This window comes from Phanerochaete carnosa (genome assembly GCF_000300595.1).
Source record: "Phanerochaete carnosa HHB-10118-sp unplaced genomic scaffold PHACAscaffold_8, whole genome shotgun sequence".
Classification (NCBI taxonomy): Eukaryota; Fungi; Basidiomycota; class Agaricomycetes; order Polyporales; family Phanerochaetaceae; genus Phanerochaete; species Phanerochaete carnosa.
Window position 1 is genome coordinate 563,295 of NW_006767635.1, and position 16,878 is coordinate 580,172.

Here is a 16,878-nt window from a genome sequence, read left to right on the forward strand (position 1 = left end):
GTCCGATGTGATTATACAAAATAATAAATGAGGGATGGGAATACCCTATGCTACACGAATCCAGAGTCCAAGTACTTATGTACCGAGCATCAATGCGCCTCCCCGACGTCTGACCACTCCGCCTCATTCAGCTCGCCGAGGACCTCAGCCGCCTCGTCGGACTCGACGATCTCCAAGTCATCGTCCGCCTTCTCCGCTGCGGTCGGCTCGTCAGAGACAGACTTGTGTGATGCCGGGTCGGGGATCGGATTCGACTGCGGGAGGAACGTGTCTTCGGATGGCATGAGAGAAGAGGGAGCAGTCGAAGGGGAAGACTCGATGGTATCCATGACTGACGAGAGATTAGCTACAGCAGCAGTATCGTCTGAGGGTGATGTCTCGGTCTCAGCGGGTTGAGGCGCGACTGTCTCAGATTGTATTGCGGCATTCTCAATGACGGCGGGCGCGTCGACATCCATTGAAGTCTCTGCACGTTCTGGAGTAGTCTCTATAGCGTCTTCGGGGACGTGGTCGTCTGAAGGAGCGCTCTGCGCGGCGTCGGCTGGAGCGTGCTCAATGGCTAGCTCAGGTGCCGATTCTTCTGTGGCGGAGGTCGCATCATCTCCGAGGGCCGCCTTAACTGGTTCAACGTCCACTTCAGAGACAGGCTCGGGAATAGTATCGACAGAAGGCGTGGACTCAGTGTCTTGCATAGCGATCTCGAGAGGTTCGGCTTCGAGGACAGCAGAAGACTCGGCAGGAGCGGGAGAGACATCGGTATCGGAGATGACAGTAGACTCAACCGGGACAGAGGCCTCAACAGAGACGGGGGCAGCGTCAACTTCGGCCTTCTCCTGCGCAGCATCCTGGATGGGGACAACAATCGCGTCCTCAGTGAGCGGTTCCTGCGGGGTACGGGCCCTCTCGCGGCTCTCCTCGACGCGCTTGCCAATCTCCCTGAGGGCCTTCTCGACCTTGTTTACCACCTCCTTGCGGCGGCCGCGGATCGCCTCGTCGCCGAAGCTGTCGACGGCATCGAGCTTCGAGAGGAGCCCGCTGAGCGCGTACTCGTACACGTGCACGGGCTTGTTCTTCGGTGTGAAGGCGAGCTCAGCCTCCGAGTCGGAGTCCCAGCCGCTGGGCGATTCGGGGCGCGCAAGATCGAGGTCGATCGGGAAGACGAAGGAGGACTGGAGGGTGGACAGGGTATCTTCGATGCGCTTGATCGTGCCGAGGGAGAGCGCACGAGCGTGCGCGTCTTCGAGACGTTCCTTGGCCTCCTGTGCTTGTGCAGGGGTCATAGCAGGTGTGCGATGGAGGTCGGCACCCTGGTTGGCAGGTACGGCCTCAGGCTTCGCGGGAGCGGACGACGGAGCGGTGACCGGAACAGTGAAAGACAGAGGCGAAGAAGAGCTTGCAGTGGTCTCAGGCTTGCTCTTCGGCAGGTTGAATGGAATGGCAGGCGTCTCGCGTGCCTTACCCTTGTCGACCTTTGCCTTCTTGCTTGCCGGAGCAGAGCCGCCCAGCTGAAACAATAGGTGCTGGAGGGCCTCGCGAACCTCGTCATCCTCCTCACTCTGGAGGCGACGCTTCAGCTCAGAGTTGACAGGGCGGGGCTCGGGCTGGCTGTTCTCTGGAGTAGACTCTGCCTGAGAACACGAAGCGGTAAGAACCACGGGGTCTAACAAGACGGGGAAGGGACATACAGGTGCAGGTGCAGCTTCAGACTTCTGAGAGATGGCAGCACCGCCGAACTGAGTAGCCAACAGTGAGATCCACTGTTCTTGCTCACGGCGCCGGGCTTCGCGGAGGTGTTCAACTTCGGCACGCCTGCGGGCGGCGACGGCGGCACGAGCTCGCTCAGCATGTTGACGCTGCCGAAGGAGCTCTGCGCGTCGGTGGGCGGCATCGAGCTCCGAGCGGCGGCGGTAGCGTTCAGCATCGATCAGAGAGTATGTGTTCTCATAGTAGAAGGGGTGCTCCTGCTCGTGGAGTGCTTCAAAAAGCTGGACAGCCTCGGCACGGCGAGCTTGTTCGCGTAGCACGGCCTCGCGGTAGCGACGCTCTTCATCGGCGCGTTGTTGGCGGATGGCCTCGGCGCGGGCTTGAGCGACGGCGTAGTCATACGCAGCGCGCTGGACGGCAGCCTCTGCAGCGCGTTCGTAGTTGTATGTTGGGCACGAGGGGTACCCAGAGTGGATGGCAGAGACTGGGGTCAAAACAAACATTCCGAGATTGTGGGTTGTGCGCGGTGGATATGGGAGGAGAGGATGATGGGTGGTACGGCGACATCGTGCTAGATCTTATACTTGTCGGGGCTACACTCGGTAAGCGACGTCGAGGCCGCGTAAGCCGCCACGCAAGCTCTCTCGCGCAGCGTCGGTGGTTCGAGAACGTAGTCGGCGTCGGGTGGAAGGATGAGAGTCAGCAATAGCTTGCGCGTACTGACTCGGCGCTTCAGGAATGTTCAAGAAATTGCTGGAAGCCGGCGCTACCTAGTTTAGCAACACCGACGCCTGACGTCACCTAGCTAAGCGCTTCAGGCAGCTCGGAATGTGGCGCGTAAACTCGGAGGACCATGATATTCATCGTGATACAAGTGCTGCAAGCTATCTGCTGCATTACATTCATCGCAGTCGTTATTTCGTGAAGGTCGTAAACGTGAAGGTCGTGAAAAAAGCTAAGAAATTGCTGAGCAAGATGGAACCCAGAGAGCCTGAGGGATCACGGCTTAGAAGAAACGTCAGAACAGAGCAGTCAAGGCAAGCACCAGGGAGGCAACGCTTGCGAAAATTGAACTGCGCAATACGTGTGCATCACCTGTTTTGGCAGTCGGCGTGGGGGATGCCACAGAGCTCGTCGGAGTGATCTCTCCGTCTGCGGAAGGCGCACCACCAACGAATATGCTCGCCAAGGAACAGATGTCGCGGATCCCATTCACCACCGCGGGTGCATTCGTGGTATTCAGGAAAGAGGTCTGGTTGGTCTTCTCAAAGCTGCGCCGATCGAGTTAGGGGAGAATCAGTACGCGTCGCGGAAAGGCCGCTCACCAGTCGACGCACTGCGGGTAGGCTAGAACGAGCTCCGTCAGCAGGTTAGCCAGAGCCGTATCAGGTCGCGTACTTACCGCTCTGGAACGTGTCCGTGCAAGCACACTTGATCACGTCAATGAATGCTCCAGGATTGAAGAGGATCTGCACAGCGTCGCATATCAGTACCTCACCAACGATCAAGCCATGATCTAAGCCGAAAGTGCCAGGTACTAACCATAGACACGTTCGCGAGGACGGGCGCAGCCTGTGCACAGCTATCGATACCAGGGAACCCCTGCTCACAGAGTGGGCACGACGGCGGCTGGGCAGGGAACTGGGGGACAGCGGCCTGCCGGGAGCGCAACGGCCCGTCGCCAGGGTGCGGAATCGCAGACGATACGCTGCTCAGAACGAAGAGAGCGAAGATGCAAGTAAAGAATGTCGTGACGCTGAACATGATTGCGTATCGTCTGCAGATTCTGCTGGAGGTATTCCCGTAGCCGTGAGCGAGGTCCTGTGCGCCCTGGTGGTGGCTACTGTGAAAGAACAGTGCTGGTCAGGTCTTGAACCGTTTGTGCTACTGTACCACATGTCTCGGAATCAATACACTTCAGCTGCATCCTCGTGACGCCCGTGTCACAGTGCACTTCTCTACATGCCGACATCTTGATGGAAAATGTGTGGATAGAAGCAAAGGAACGTCTCGGGATTTGCAGTGTTACCCGGGTCTAAGAACGGGCGTCGGTCGGGAGGCGTCTTGTCGCATTGCCTACAAGCGTGTGTCACTTCCGCGTTGAGAATGATAGGAACGGGTCGGGTAGACGGCTTGCAGCACGTTCATTAAACGAATCGCGCGAGAACGCCAGACTCTAAAGCCAGGCATGAACACGATCGCGACCGTCCGCCAGGATCCTGTGGCAGGATAATTGAGAAATTGAGAGAACGACCAAGACCCCAGCTAATGTGACACCATGGATGCAAGTAAAGCAAATTTGACCAGTCCCCGTCATGCACCATCTTCCCACTTCCGCTCCGCCGCGGCGCGTCCAATACAATGCGGGAGCATCGGCCTGCGTCCGCCTGCAGTCCACACGGTCTACCTGCGCCGACTGGCCACCCACGTCCCCTCGTACCCCTGGATGTGCGCAGGACTGAGCGTGTCGCGCCAGCGCCCTGCGAGGTTTCCGTTCGCGTTGCCGACCATGTACGCGCGGTAGAGCCACTTGCCACGGTCGCCATCGGTCTGCATCTGATGTGGTCAGCACCGTGCGGGCGGCGCGCCGCGAGCGGCACGCAAAAAGACGGGAGGAGGGGGCGCACGTACGTATTCCTTCGACAGGCTGATGTACCCGTCGCTCGGCCGCACGCGGCCGACGAGGTTGAACTGGCCCCACGCCGAGTGGCCCTGCGCACCGCCAAGGCAAAACCGTCAGCGAACACGCAGGGAAAAGGAGGACACGCGAGGGCGCGTTTTTGGCTCTTACCTCTCCCGTAAGAAACACGTCCTGCACGCGCGCCTGCAGGCCCTGCTTCCGCACGCTCGCCCACGCGTGGTACACGACCGGCCGCTTGTGCCCGGGCAGCACGAGCTCGAGCCGGTCCGAGCCCTCGTGGATCTCGATCCCGTCGGGCACGTACCCGCGCGAGGGGTTCCCGGGACCGAGCGGGCGCTGCTCGTGGTCGCCGTGCAGCAGCAGCATCGGCGCGTCCGCGTCCGCGTCGTGGTCGTGGTCGTTGTCGTGGTCGGCAGCGGGCGCGACAAAGTGCCACTCGCGCACCTTGATCGTCTGCGAGTGCTGCGCGACGAGGCTCCTCTGCAGCACGCTCGGCGGCGCGCCCGACAGCAGCGCGGCGTACGACGTGAACTCGGTGTACTGCGACATCAGGACAGGAGGGGTGCGTTAGTCAGCGGGCGGGCTGCGGTCAGCAGGGAGTGGGCGGCTGGAGCGTACAGTGAAGACCCCCTCCCACACGCCCTCGAGGCTCCCCGGGGTGAAGGCCCCCGACATGGTCGGCCGCAGGAAGATCTTGGGCTCGGCGAGGTTGCGCAGGCGCGCCCACTCGCAGTCGCGCTCGGCACTGGTGCGCGCCGTACGGTCGACGTCGAGAGGCGGGAAGATGGGCTTCGAGTAGCTGATACTGTCCCACGACACCCCCGACTTGTTTGCCAACGTCAGATACGCGAGGATCGCTGCCGGGGCCGGGGCGGGCGCGACCAGCCTGAACTCGGAGGAAAAGTGTCTGATTGTCGTGGGCGCGGTATTCGGGCCGCGAGGGACAAAGTCTACCCAGTCTGGGTAGCACGAAGGGTACTGTGGAGTCAACCTTGAGCTAGTCCAACAGGCGCGGGAGGCGGAAACACTACCTTGTGAGCACCGAGGGCTATCACCTTCAGTATACCCGACGCGTCGCGAGAGGGCGCGTCATTGTTCAGGTAATCCTCTAAGCGACCGTCAATAGAGCGGTGGGGACATCACGTGAATATAAGCTTACCCGGCTGCAATAGGTACCAGAAGAGCCACAAGGCCAGGGACATCAGTTCCGAGTTGGCAATCCATTTATCGGACGCCGTTATCGTCTCGAAGAACTGCGAGGCACCGCGGGCGTCGAAGAGATACTCTTTGAGCCACTCGTTCGCGCGCGCATACTCGAGGAGCTGCCGCTCGTTCTTGCCGTCGTTCTCGAGCACCATGAGGTACGCGGTCCACATGACGCGGCCGAGGTGCTTGTCGCTGGACGGGACCTTGCTGTCGTAGCGGGCGCGTATTCGCTTGAGGACGAGGCTGCGTCTCTGGAGCTCCTCCGCGAGCGCGGTGGCGGGGAGCTGGGCGGCGCCCAGACGACGGACGGCGGCGTCCTCGTCGTACTTTCCGGCGAAAACCCGGGCGTACAGGTGCGGGTTGTTTTGGAACGAGAGGGCGTCGTGCATTGCCCTATTTAGGGAGAGGAGAGGGACGAGGCCGGCGGGGGGGCCCAGGAAGCCGTCGGTGGCGGCGAAGAAGGCGATGTGCTCGAGGACCTCCTGTGGGACTCTTCCGAGAGGAGACGCGGTCGTTTCGGCGGGCATGGCAGCGGGGGAAGGAGACCGAGGGGAAATAGCGGGGCTGGACGATGGCACGAGCTGGACAAGCGGTGTATATTAGTAGCTGTCTGGGTCGGCCGGTCAATGGAACAGCGGCCGCGGCCGGTGATGGGGAGGTGACGGTTGCGCACTCTGAGAAAGGAATGCTCACTCACCCGGGTCCTGGTGGATATGACGAAGACAGGAAACGCAGCCAACGCGATGAACTGACTCTGTCGGTCGCTCTGCACGCACAATGCGTCAGCGCAGTGTCAAATTGCCCGACGGATGCGTAAACAGGCCTAGCCTTGCAGCCAATAAGAAGAAGAACCAAAGTAATTTAGGTAACCAACATGCGAGCGGTGAGTAAGACAGAAAATGGAAAGGCCTGGGGGTCATAACCCCAGCCTAGGGGCAAGGTGTCGCTCCGGCCGCTCGGAGCAAGCCGGGCGCGCCGGGGATGTCTGACCTGCGTCTGGGGACGGAACAGACCGCACAAGCCAGCAACGGCGCAAACGGTTGTCCGGTGTGCGCCCTGGGGCTGGCAGAACAGTTACGGGCGTTGCAGGATCGCCGGTCCCACGTCCTGTCGCCACAGCGGCAAGTCGTAGGAAGAGCGGCCAGCGTGGTGTCCATACCAGGCGACCGCAGATCCTTGCTGAGTCTACCGCTAGTCAGCCAACTGTCCCCGTGCTGTGCATGCTGTGCGATTGATTCAGCATCCAGGGTGGTCTGGCTGCACTTGTTCGGTCGCGTTCTCGCATGCTGGTCTTGGCCACCTTGTGTCTGGCGTCCTCATGGAGACATTGCCGATGGATACACCAATCGTCCGCTTTCTTGACAAACCGCGTTCTCATGCCACGCCCACTCGATAGGCAACCAGCGGCCGCCACCTTGATACGAGCGATTGCAAATAAGCCTGGCGGTGTTTCCCTGCCTCGTCTGGTGCGGAGAAGGGCTCTCCCTAGGGAACCGTTCGCGGGTGTTACGGTGGACCAGGCCAGGCCTCGTCCGTCTCTCCGTTCCGCTGTGCGAAGCATATCACTCGGCCGCGCGGAGGCAACTCTAATCGCATAAGGAAAGCAAAAGGCTTGTGGCGCTTTGCGGAACTTGCCGTCGTGTCCAGACCTGACGTACGGCAGCGTATAAAACCATAGAATTTATTTCATGTCAAGCGTCGTATCATCCAGCCTTGCCAGGACTTGTATTTTTTGTGATAACACGCGCGGGCAGCCACAGCCCCAGGTAATCCCGTCGCTTGAGCCATGCGTGGGAACACGTCACCTTGTTGGGATAGGCGTCTACCTCGTTGACCGACAACGACAACTTTCCCTCAGCCCTAGGCCTGCCCGACATATGGAAGGCGGCATCCCGACAAACCTCTGTGTGACCCCCAGGCGAAAGCGAACCTGGACGCCGTCTTCGACAACAAATGCATACTCGACTAAGCGGAGGCGGGTCTCGTTCGCGTCGGTGGACTTGAAGTCTGAGGTGACACCAGGACCGTCTTCGGCGGCGGCGCGCGTGCAGCCTTCGGTGCGTCCCAACGCACCTTCTCCATGTGCCCCCGCTCATAACAAAAGTCTCCCAGGGCGATCGCTTCATCTCCTCACGACCCGACATCCAGGCTCCGCTCAACATCACGCCCCGCACGCGGCGCATCGCGAACGTCTTCGGGCTCATCGACGACCGCGTGCTCCGGTTCACAGACCCGAACTCGGGCGTCGCCGACTCGTCCGACTACAACCACCTCCGCGTCAACTTTGCGCAGCTCCTCGCGAAGAAGAGCAAGGTCTCCCCCGCCTCCTGCGTCGCGACCCTCGGTGCCCGCAAGCAGTTCGTGCTGGCGCTCGACGGGCCCGGCGTCCCACCCGACCCCTTCGCATACCCCCTCACCTGGTCGCGCCGCAACCAGATCGCCGTCGCGTGTGGCAAGGACGTGTACTACCAAGACCTCGACAGCCGCGTCATCACCCACCTGTGCAAGGTCAAGGCGACCCAGGGACGCCCGACCAGCGTGCAGTGGCGCACCGAGAGTCCGCACGAGATCGCGGTGAGCACGACGTTGGGGTCGGTGCAGCTGTGGGACGCGGGCGTCGGAGAGGCGGTCAGAGAGTGGCAGGACGAGAACTGGGAGGCCGTCGGGGGGACGGACTGGCGGGGGTCGGTGCTGGCCGTCGGCCTGGACGGCGGCACGCTCCAGTTCTACGACGCCCGGCAAGAACAGCTCGCGGCCCGGCTGGACCTGCACCGCAGCAAGGTGCACGGCGTCAAGTTCAGCCCGGACGGCAACTACCTCGCGAGCAGCGACCAGCAGGGCGTCGTGTACCTGTGGGACATGCGTGCGGGCAAGCCGCTGAGCGACTGCAAGAAAATGGGCGGGCGGATCAAGCACGGTGCTCCCGTGAAGGTGCGTGTCTGTGCGTGCCCGGTGCCGTGCGCTGCCTCCAGCTGGCTGACCTCCCCCCTCTCCTCCCCTCCCGCGCGTGGCAGGCGCTCTCCTGGTGTCCGTGGCAGCCCGACCTGCTCGCGACGGGCTCGACGTACCCGGACGGCAAGGTGCGCGTGTTCACGACGAAGGCGACGGCGCCGATCGCGCGCGCGCTGCACGTGCTGCCGCTGCACACGGCGGTCACGTCCCTGCACTGGGCGGCGCACGCGAAGGAGCTGCTCAGCACACACGGCACGAGCTGGGACCCCCACGCGCCGCGCAACGCCGCCGGTCGCCCCGTCGCGGTCCCCACCCAGCTCACGAACAGCATCACCGTGCACGCGTTCCCGAGCGGCCGCCGCCTCCTCAGCGTCCCCGCGCACGCCGGCGCCGTCGGCCACAGCTGCCTCAGTCCTGACGGCACGATGGTCTTCACGATCTGTCCCGCCGAGGAGGCGATGAAGATGTGGAAGGTCTGGAGCGCGCCTGAGCTGCCTGCGCGCCCCTCGAGCTCGTTCTCGGGCAAGTTTGGGATACGCTAGTCAAAGCGGGGGAGGTGGTATCGAAGGAAAAAAGGTGGTGGTGGGCTCGTATCCATGTGTGGTATATCACGGCTTGCTTTGTACTGCTTTTATAAGGTCATGTCTCATGCACAAGTGCTTATGTATTCTGCCACACTCATGTAATCGGACTATTCGTCTTGCCCCCAAACTCTGATGGGAAGCCTGCCAGCAGGACGACACGAGGAGCTCGCACAAAAGAACGGAAAACACATGGGAGCGAAAGCGTGGACGGCACACGTCAAATTAAATATACAATCGGGATCATCTCGGTATGCCTACGTCGACACCATATCCTTGGCTGTGTGCCTTACTGGAGGGTTCGGTAGACTCTTGCTAAATAAGACTTGCAAGGTGGGTGCGATATCACGAGGTTCGAGGATGGCCGCGCTGGATGAAAAACAACTCAGTTGATCCTGGCGTACGAGGGCAAAGCGAAGATCGAGAACAGCAGCTACGAGCAACAAGACAATCAAAATGTTCAGAACGGCCAGGGGGACGACGCGGGCACATCCCGGGCCCGTTCCTTGACAGCGAGCGGCGCCTTTGGAGCCGAGAACCCCTTGTTCCTTGTCGGACACGGAATGAACACTGGAGCTGCCTTCGCCTTCTCGGGCGTGGTCCGTCCAGCATGTGCATTCTCTTTGCCTCGTCCGCGTGCAACGCCATTCGCGTGTTCCAAAGCCCTGCGCCTGCCCATAGCGTGAGACGTGCCACGAGAGCTCGCGAAACTCGGGGGTCTAGCGCGAGGGCGTGTCGAGCCGAGTATGCGCGACGGCGGGACTTGGAGGTATTCTTTCCGTGGCGACTGCCGACAGAATGCGAAGCTTGGTGAATCTGGCGAGGGTGGGGTCTGCAAGGACGAGAGAGAGGAATGCGAGGAGAACTTGCTCGAGGGCGAATCACAGGACTGAACCATGATGGATGGCACGGAGTCGTCTGGCTCAGAGAAATGTGTAGAGTCTAGATTCGCGAGTTCGGTCAAGGTGCTGGTGACGGAGGCCTGCGAGTAAACGGAGGCTTCCGAGCCGCAGGATGAGCGCTTTCCGTCAGTCGATTTGACCTGAGGTATCTCATTGGTGCTATCAGCCGCTGGGTGGACGGCCTTCGACGAAGGGGGACAGGCAACACCCGTGCCCTTCACTACACAAGGTCTGGGTGCGGCGATGACTTCTTTCTCGAATAGAGAGGGCAAGGGCGAGACCAAAGCGACAGCCTCCTGCAGGGTCTGGGTCTTGTACTTCTCGAACTCGTCGCCAAGCCGTATTTCCACGCCGGTGCCTTGATGTACAGTGAGAGTTGCGCGCGCGAGTAGCGATTGCGTCCATGACCTCCTCGTCATTGTAGCGAACTTGCGCTCCTCGACCGTAATCGGGACGACATGAAACCGGTGGTCGCTCTCTTGGAGTTGTTGCTGGACTGCGCTCGTTATCAGCTCAAGGTGCATAGTTTCGGGTGTCATACCTTAAACTTCTCTGTTTCCGTGCGGTAAAGGGAGCAGTCCGACCGGCTTGCAAGCCTACTTGAATATAACCTTTTCAGCTCCTTTGGTGGGGGAATCAAGCGCGGGTCGTCATTCCATCTTGGTCCTTTCCACAGAAACATCACGATTTTGTAGCAGAAGTAGAGGGCAGATAAACCGAACGAGAAGGAGAAGACACAGACGACGAGCCAGAAGAGCTGTGGGCTTTGGTTCTTGAACTGCTGTAGCGTTGTTTGAAAGGACTGCATACTGATGTCGGGAGTGTCGGGAGGCGTAGCGGGAGTTGGAGATACAGGAGCCATTACTCTGAGAGCAAGGTGCCAAAACTCGGGAGACAAGAGAGAGCGACAGCAGTGAAAGCCGATTAGAGCAGTAATAGACCGAAGACAAGACAACCACCGCTCACACTACCCGGTGTTGCGGTTTACAGAATTTCTGACCATGTCAGCAACAAATCTTGTAAGCCTCGTCTCTGCGGGAGGTCCTCGTCACTTGCACAAGGGGGTCAGCCCTATAACGAACCTGGTCTGCCATAGGTTCAGTCCTCAACAAAACGCTTTAGATTTGAATTTTACTTTGAATCATGAAAGTGTTCAGTGAGGCCTGTTGGATCGTATCGGAGAAGCATATAACGAGTGTGTCTGCTGAAGATACTCATGACGGTTGCTAAATGTACAGCCCAAGAATGTATGGCCTGAGTCTTGCGTATGTTACGTCGTGACACCAGATAGTGGCATGTTCGTTGGCGAAAGACAAAGTTGGAGGACATTGCGCGGATCGGAGGCGTCCCTAGGCGCTCTGATACCTGATGGCGCATCAACTAAACCGACCATTCTCATACCTTCGAGCTGCTTCGAGTTTCGTACAGAGCTAGGAGTAACCTTCGACGTCCGCCCACAACGTGAGTACCAACCACCTACTTGAATATCACCGTTTTCCTTCACAAAACATCTCGTCTTGCCCTTCCATACCGACTATCTTCTGAACCCGGCTTTGACTGACAGAACGACATGCAGTCTCTTCTTAGATGGGGTATCGAAAACTCGACTGGCGATGCCAGCACACAGGCACAGCAGTCATCCGAACAGCGCAAGGATTTGGACCCCAGGATTATTGACATGATTCTGGGAAGGCCCGACTCCGAGCTCATGAAGGAAAATCTTACCGTTGCTCTGGATGAAAAGCGCGACGAAGATGAGAGGTTACAGGCTCTTGATAACATCGAGATGGTGCGTTTAGAGTACGTATATGCCCATGCGAATACTGATGCTATGGCCTGCAGTTGATTGAGCACATCGACAACGCGAATGGTGAGTCGTATTGGGGGAGAAGACAGCGCAATGCATACTAAATGTCAGTTCTGCAGACCTGGTTAAACTCAATATGTGGGAGCCTCTGCACAATCTGATCACATCATCCTCTTCGTCAAACGATATCAAGACACAAACCCTGTGGATAGTCGGTACTGCGGTACAAAACAATCCAGCAGCACAGAACGCCGTAAGTCAAGCTCTCTGCGGTACATACACCGATGTCTGACTCTCTTGACAGTATCTTGCGCTGTCACCCATGCATGCACTACTCTCCGTCCTCGACCCCTCGAACGGCTCTCCGAAGCTGCGCTCCAAGGCCGTATATGCGCTCTCGGGGATGACGAAGCACTGTCAGCCCGCGCTCCAGCAGCTTCAGAACGCGAACGGCTGGGACTCGTTGAAGGCCGCGCTGCAAGATTCGGATATCTCCGTCCGGCGCAAGGTTGCCTTCCTTCTCAATGCTCTCCTCATCCCCGCGGTGCCCGAGGTTCCGCACATAAATCCACCGAACCCTCGCGCGGCGGCAGCCGCGAACGCTGGTGCAGCTGCGGACAGCCATGGCGTAGTGCTCCACCCAACCGAGGGTGGCCAGCAGCGCCAGGACCCTGTGCACCCGAACTCGCACGCGTCGATGGCCGTGGACCCCTTGTCGTCCTCGACGTCCGAGCTCACGCGCGACGCGCTCGAAAACCAGGGCCTGCTCCAGGCGCTCATCGACGCGCTTGTCAGCCCTGTGCCACACGGCCCCGACGGGGAGAAGCTTGGCGACGCCGAGTTTGAGGAGAAGCTGGTGCAGTAAGTCGCTATCTCCGTTATTAAGGAGCAATGGGACGCTCATAGCATTTTGCAGCGCGCTCTTTACGTATGTCACAAGCTGCCAAGGCCAGCTCAGTCCCGAGCAAAAGCGCACCCTATCGGCGTACCTGCAGGAACAGAGCAAAAAGACGGGCGGTGACGATGCCCTCGCTGTCAGGTGGGGTATCTCGGCAGACGAGCTCCGCACGCTCAAGAAAACCGTCGAGTAGGCCGCGCCCGACCGAAAGAGAAGCACAATCATACAGTTGCAGCATAATGTATCCATGACCCACTGTATCAGTATGTTTCCGATGATAGTGCATTGAAGATTGCATGTGTACAGTCCATTGAGGCGATGCTACCAATACTTCTCGTCTGAGAATTTTTACACGCGGATGCTCTCCGGGGGACCCAGGTAGCTCTGGCGCACTCCTCCAGTGTCTAGAAACGAGTTGGTGAGCCCAGCCCGTAAAGCAGTACAACAGAGCCAACGCACCGATGATGATTTTTTGTACAACAACTGTCGGTTCTGTCATCCAAATCTTGAGCGTGTGTGCGCCGGGCGAGATGGTGAAGTTGTTCGGCACGTTGATGAAACTGTCTGCGACGAAGCCGTCCGTGCCGTCCCACTGTGGCGGGGTCCCGCCAGCCGGCGCCGTCGGGAAGAAGGCCGTCGTCTGGGGCTCGAGGTCGTCTATAGACACCGCCACCGAGATGTTGGCAGACGGGCCGTAGTTATTGAACGTTGGCGCGACTACCGTGTTCACCGTGATGTTACCCGCTTGGCCGATCGTGTTAAAGTTGTAAAAGTCGTACTCGCTATACACTGGGTATTAATGTAAAGTCAGAGGCGAGACAGAGAGGAACATACACATGTGGGCCGGCGCCTGCGGTGAAGTTCAGCTCATCGCCACCGCGAGGCCAGGGCGTGATGGCAGAGAGGGTGCGGCCATATTCAGGGAGTTCGATCCAGGTGATACCGTCAATGCTAGTGTTACGCGAAGTGTGAGCAGCCTCAATAGAAATACCACCGTCTCCCTCAACGAAGCCTGCCATAGCAGGGGTATAAGTCCAGGGCAGTTCCCAAAAAGCGAATCTACGAGACGCACCGTGGAAGTCATCCGGTACGACGGTCTTGTTCGCGAGGAAGAACGCGCTTTGGGCCGTCTGATTAGCGGAGTTCGACAAAAAGTTGAGGTTCGCGATCTCGGCACCCGAGACATTGCTCCAGTCGACGCTGAGGAACACGCGCGTCTCGGGGTTGCTCGGACTTATCGAGCCACTGCTTGGCGAGATCTGGAGCCACGACACGTTCGATGAGATATTCCACGTGAATGATGTGGGCCCGCCGGCGCCGATGTCGATAAAAGTATTGCCAAATGGTACGAAGGGGTCAAGAGCGATCGTCGGCGGTCCACACGAGAATTGTGCCGCGCAGTCATTCATGTTATCACCTGGCCACGCGCCCAGGCTGTTCTCGAGGGCAATGCGCATGGGCCCAGTTAGGGCCTGCTTCTTTTGCTGAACCTTCGTCACCAACGGCATGCTATACAAGAAAGGTTAGTGCTCATATCCTTGCAGCTTTGCAAACGGCGCTCACGTGTTGTGCATAGGCTGTTGCCAATAAGCGTACACGACATGCGTCTGGTCCATCATGTGGGACCACTTGCCATCCAGGATGCTATGATATTCCTCTTCGAGTGCAAAGTCTGTCTCGAAGAGCTCCTCTACCTTCGTCTTGTACTCGTTCGCGCTAACGCGTGCCTGCGACGCTCGGAGGTTGTTTATTCCGGCAAAGATCCACATTGTCCCAAGCGTTGCGGAGGCCTGCACCGGGTGCAGCACCAGCTGGAAGAACGCGGGCTGCTTGTTGGACGAGACCGAGTTGTAGAGGCGCACGGCGGTTGTGTTCAGGTTCTGCCAATCCGCGAGCATCTGTTCCGCCTCGCGGTAGTTGACGAGACTGTACACCGTCGAGTTGAGCAGCTCAGGCTTACGGCGCGCATTGAAGCGGGTCACGTTCGCGAGGATGCTTGCGACGGTGGCCGCGTCCTCCGTCGACATGCCGAACTCGCGCTCCGCCCAACTATTGACGAAGGACGCGACATTGTTCGGATTCCAGATCGAGGCGTTCCACCCGAGGGTGAGGAAGAACTCAATATCCATCTCGTACGGCTTTAGGTCACCGACATTCACGATCCAAATGCGGGTAGCTTCACGGTCGACGGTGAGCGACATTTCTTCGTAGGTTTTAGAGAGCTGACTGGACTACATAGCCCAAAGTATCGTCAGAAGAGAACGTAGTGAGAAGGACGATGGGACAAACTGTAATCCACTTGAAGTCTCGCGGGTCACCGACATAGTCGAACTACACGCAGAGCAGTGAGTCCAAACGGGCCATCTGCTAGTATGCAAAAATTACTCACGTGGTAATAGACACCAGCACCGCCAGTGCGATTGCGCTCCGCAATAGTAGGGAACCGACGAATGTTGCCCCAGCTGCGTGGACTGATTAGCATGACCCCAAACGTATTCCAAAAACGATTCACTTGTCATCGGTCCAGAGCAGGGTGATGTCGTCCGGCACGGTCATGCCGTCATCGTAGAAGCCTTCAACTTCCTTGTCTGTGCACAAAGTTCAGTCTCCTGCGCGCCTCCAATCCTCAAGAACTTCACGGGTCTCGACTTACATAGACACCACATTTGGGGAATGGTCGTGACGTCCGAGGTGTTGAACACCTTGGACAAGATTCCACGCTGGTCTGAGATGACCTGTTCCAGGAGCCCTATGTCCTGGCCCTCAGCGAGCGGCTCTGTCAGGTGCCTCGTCAATACGCATCTCAGTGCGACGGTAAAGGAAGCGGGTACGCACCATCACCATCACCACGCATGCCCATGGTGTAAACATTCTCGTACGGCTCCGCGCGCTCGGTGCCGGCGAGCCAGAAGTTGTAGATGTTCTGCATGTTAACGCTGTAATCCCAGGGGCCGTCACCGAAGAGAGTCCATTCGACGGGCGTGCTACGCGTCATCGGTTCCTCGTGGCTTGTGCCCATAGCGATGCCGTACCAGTCTGCGAGGACCTGGTTCAGGTGATCGTCCACCGCGAATGCGCTTTGGGACCCTCTATCAGCATCGGTGTATGGAAGTGCTAAATTTACAATGCGCACCTGCTCCATTGTGCTGGAAGGGAAGAGAAGATGAGCACATGAAGCATAAATGGTTGAACCTAGTATTGCGAAGCACGACTTACCGGGCCAAAGATAGTTCCCCTTTAGACGGAGAATGAGTTCGTAACTGCCACATCGTCAGTTGACCACTTTCGTAATTCAAAGATGACGCGTACAGTTTCGTGTAAAAGAGTTGGTTGAACGGCGACCCGGTGAGGGCCGCGCCAGTGCCGTTCGTAAACTTCACAAATGCCCAGTTTTGCAGAGCAGGCTGCTCGTCATTCAGGAAGATACCGCGATACTTCACTGTCGGTGAGGCGTGCGCACATCCGGACGAAGTGACAAAGAGTTCCGAGTGTTGGGTTGAAGGGACATCAGCCCACCAGTACCAGGGAGATACACCTACAAACATGGACGTTCAGCAGCCATTTCAGCACTAAGACACTGCGAACTCACCGAATTGCTCGGAGTGATCATACATAGAGAAGATAGTCCCACGCTTGTCGGCACCAATCATAACATATGCAGAATCGATGCCAGGAAGCGGGTTCTTGACCTCCTTCGCCAAAAACGACTCCCACTGGCCCTGAACGGACGATACGTCGAGCTTCGTGTTGTTGACGATGGCGTCGATGAGGGATGAACGGCCAAGCGTCCCTACGATGATCGCGTTCGAGGCATTAGTGCCCGCTGTCGCCGTGATGTTCGCCATGGACGGCATCACACCCGTGACGCGCTGGATATCCATCGCAAAGTCGATTGCGGCGCGCTGCACGCCGGGCCAGTCGTCATCGGACAGGAAGATGGGCGTGCCGCTGCCGCCGGACACGATGGGGAACGTCGACGGCGCTGACTTGAACGCGACGCAGGTGGCCTGGCCGATGGCGAGGACAGAATCGACGGCGGCGAGGAGGCCCACGAGGGTGCCGAGTCTCCAGGGAGACAGCATGATGAATCGCGACGTGTTCTCGACTGTGGCGATGTACGGTGTATACCGCCGTGTTTTATGAAGGCGGCGCAAGGCTCAGTGTTCTGGAGGCGGCCCGCTTCTCGC

General features: G+C 58.8%; 6 protein-coding genes across 6 annotated transcripts; 1 reads left to right on the forward strand and 5 right to left on the reverse strand.

Annotated features, from left to right (window-relative positions):
• Positions 1-899: 899 nt before the first annotated feature.
• On the reverse strand, positions 900-1,280 carry PHACADRAFT_101076 (uncharacterized protein; the record flags this gene model as incomplete). The annotated part of the gene is made up of 1 exon (XM_007398658.1): positions 900-1,280. A coding segment is annotated over one exon (381 nt), but the record flags the coding sequence as incomplete, so codon positions are not given.
• Positions 1,281-2,722: 1,442 nt separating this feature from the next.
• PHACADRAFT_198429 (uncharacterized protein) lies at positions 2,723-3,468 on the reverse strand (the record flags this gene model as incomplete). The annotated part of the gene is made up of 4 exons (XM_007398659.1): positions 2,723-2,975; positions 3,030-3,051; positions 3,107-3,173; positions 3,247-3,468. The coding sequence occupies 4 exons, from the start codon at positions 3,466-3,468 to the stop codon at positions 2,723-2,725; spliced, it is 564 nt and encodes a 187-aa protein (XP_007398721.1).
• A 290-nt stretch (positions 3,469-3,758) lies between these two features.
• On the reverse strand, positions 3,759-6,368 carry PHACADRAFT_260696 (uncharacterized protein). Its single transcript, XM_007398660.1, has 7 exons — positions 6,250-6,368; positions 5,505-6,132; positions 5,377-5,453; positions 4,964-5,323; positions 4,496-4,885; positions 4,336-4,416; positions 3,759-4,260 (listed from the first exon to the last, which is right to left on the reverse strand). Exons 2-7 carry the CDS (start codon positions 6,076-6,078, stop codon positions 4,108-4,110), a joined length of 1,635 nt encoding a protein of 544 aa, XP_007398722.1. The 5' UTR covers positions 6,079-6,132; positions 6,250-6,368; the 3' UTR covers positions 3,759-4,107.
• A 981-nt stretch (positions 6,369-7,349) lies between these two features.
• Positions 7,350-9,208, forward strand: PHACADRAFT_260701 (uncharacterized protein). Its single transcript, XM_007398661.1, has 3 exons — positions 7,350-7,608; positions 7,664-8,482; positions 8,566-9,208. Exons 1-3 carry the CDS (start codon positions 7,429-7,431, stop codon positions 9,043-9,045), a joined length of 1,479 nt encoding a protein of 492 aa, XP_007398723.1. The 5' UTR covers positions 7,350-7,428; the 3' UTR covers positions 9,046-9,208.
• Positions 9,209-9,371: 163 nt separating this feature from the next.
• On the reverse strand, positions 9,372-10,430 carry PHACADRAFT_260702 (uncharacterized protein). Its single transcript, XM_007398662.1, has one exon. It carries the CDS (start codon positions 10,403-10,405, stop codon positions 9,545-9,547), a length of 861 nt encoding a protein of 286 aa, XP_007398724.1. The 5' UTR covers positions 10,406-10,430; the 3' UTR covers positions 9,372-9,544.
• A 1,202-nt stretch (positions 10,431-11,632) lies between these two features.
• PHACADRAFT_260703 (glycoside hydrolase family 115 protein) lies at positions 11,633-16,784 on the reverse strand. Its single transcript, XM_007398663.1, has 18 exons — positions 16,281-16,784; positions 16,001-16,226; positions 15,908-15,951; positions 15,825-15,837; positions 15,527-15,768; positions 15,345-15,467; positions 15,204-15,279; positions 15,081-15,153; positions 14,981-15,022; positions 14,255-14,922; positions 13,764-14,200; positions 13,526-13,703; positions 13,151-13,473; positions 12,710-13,095; positions 12,098-12,654; positions 11,913-12,046; positions 11,829-11,856; positions 11,633-11,775 (listed from the first exon to the last, which is right to left on the reverse strand). The coding sequence occupies exons 1-14, from the start codon at positions 16,771-16,773 to the stop codon at positions 13,040-13,042; spliced, it is 2,994 nt and encodes a 997-aa protein (XP_007398725.1). The 5' UTR covers positions 16,774-16,784; the 3' UTR covers positions 11,633-11,775; positions 11,829-11,856; positions 11,913-12,046; positions 12,098-12,654; positions 12,710-13,039.
• Between the last annotated feature and the right edge of the window lie 94 nt (positions 16,785-16,878).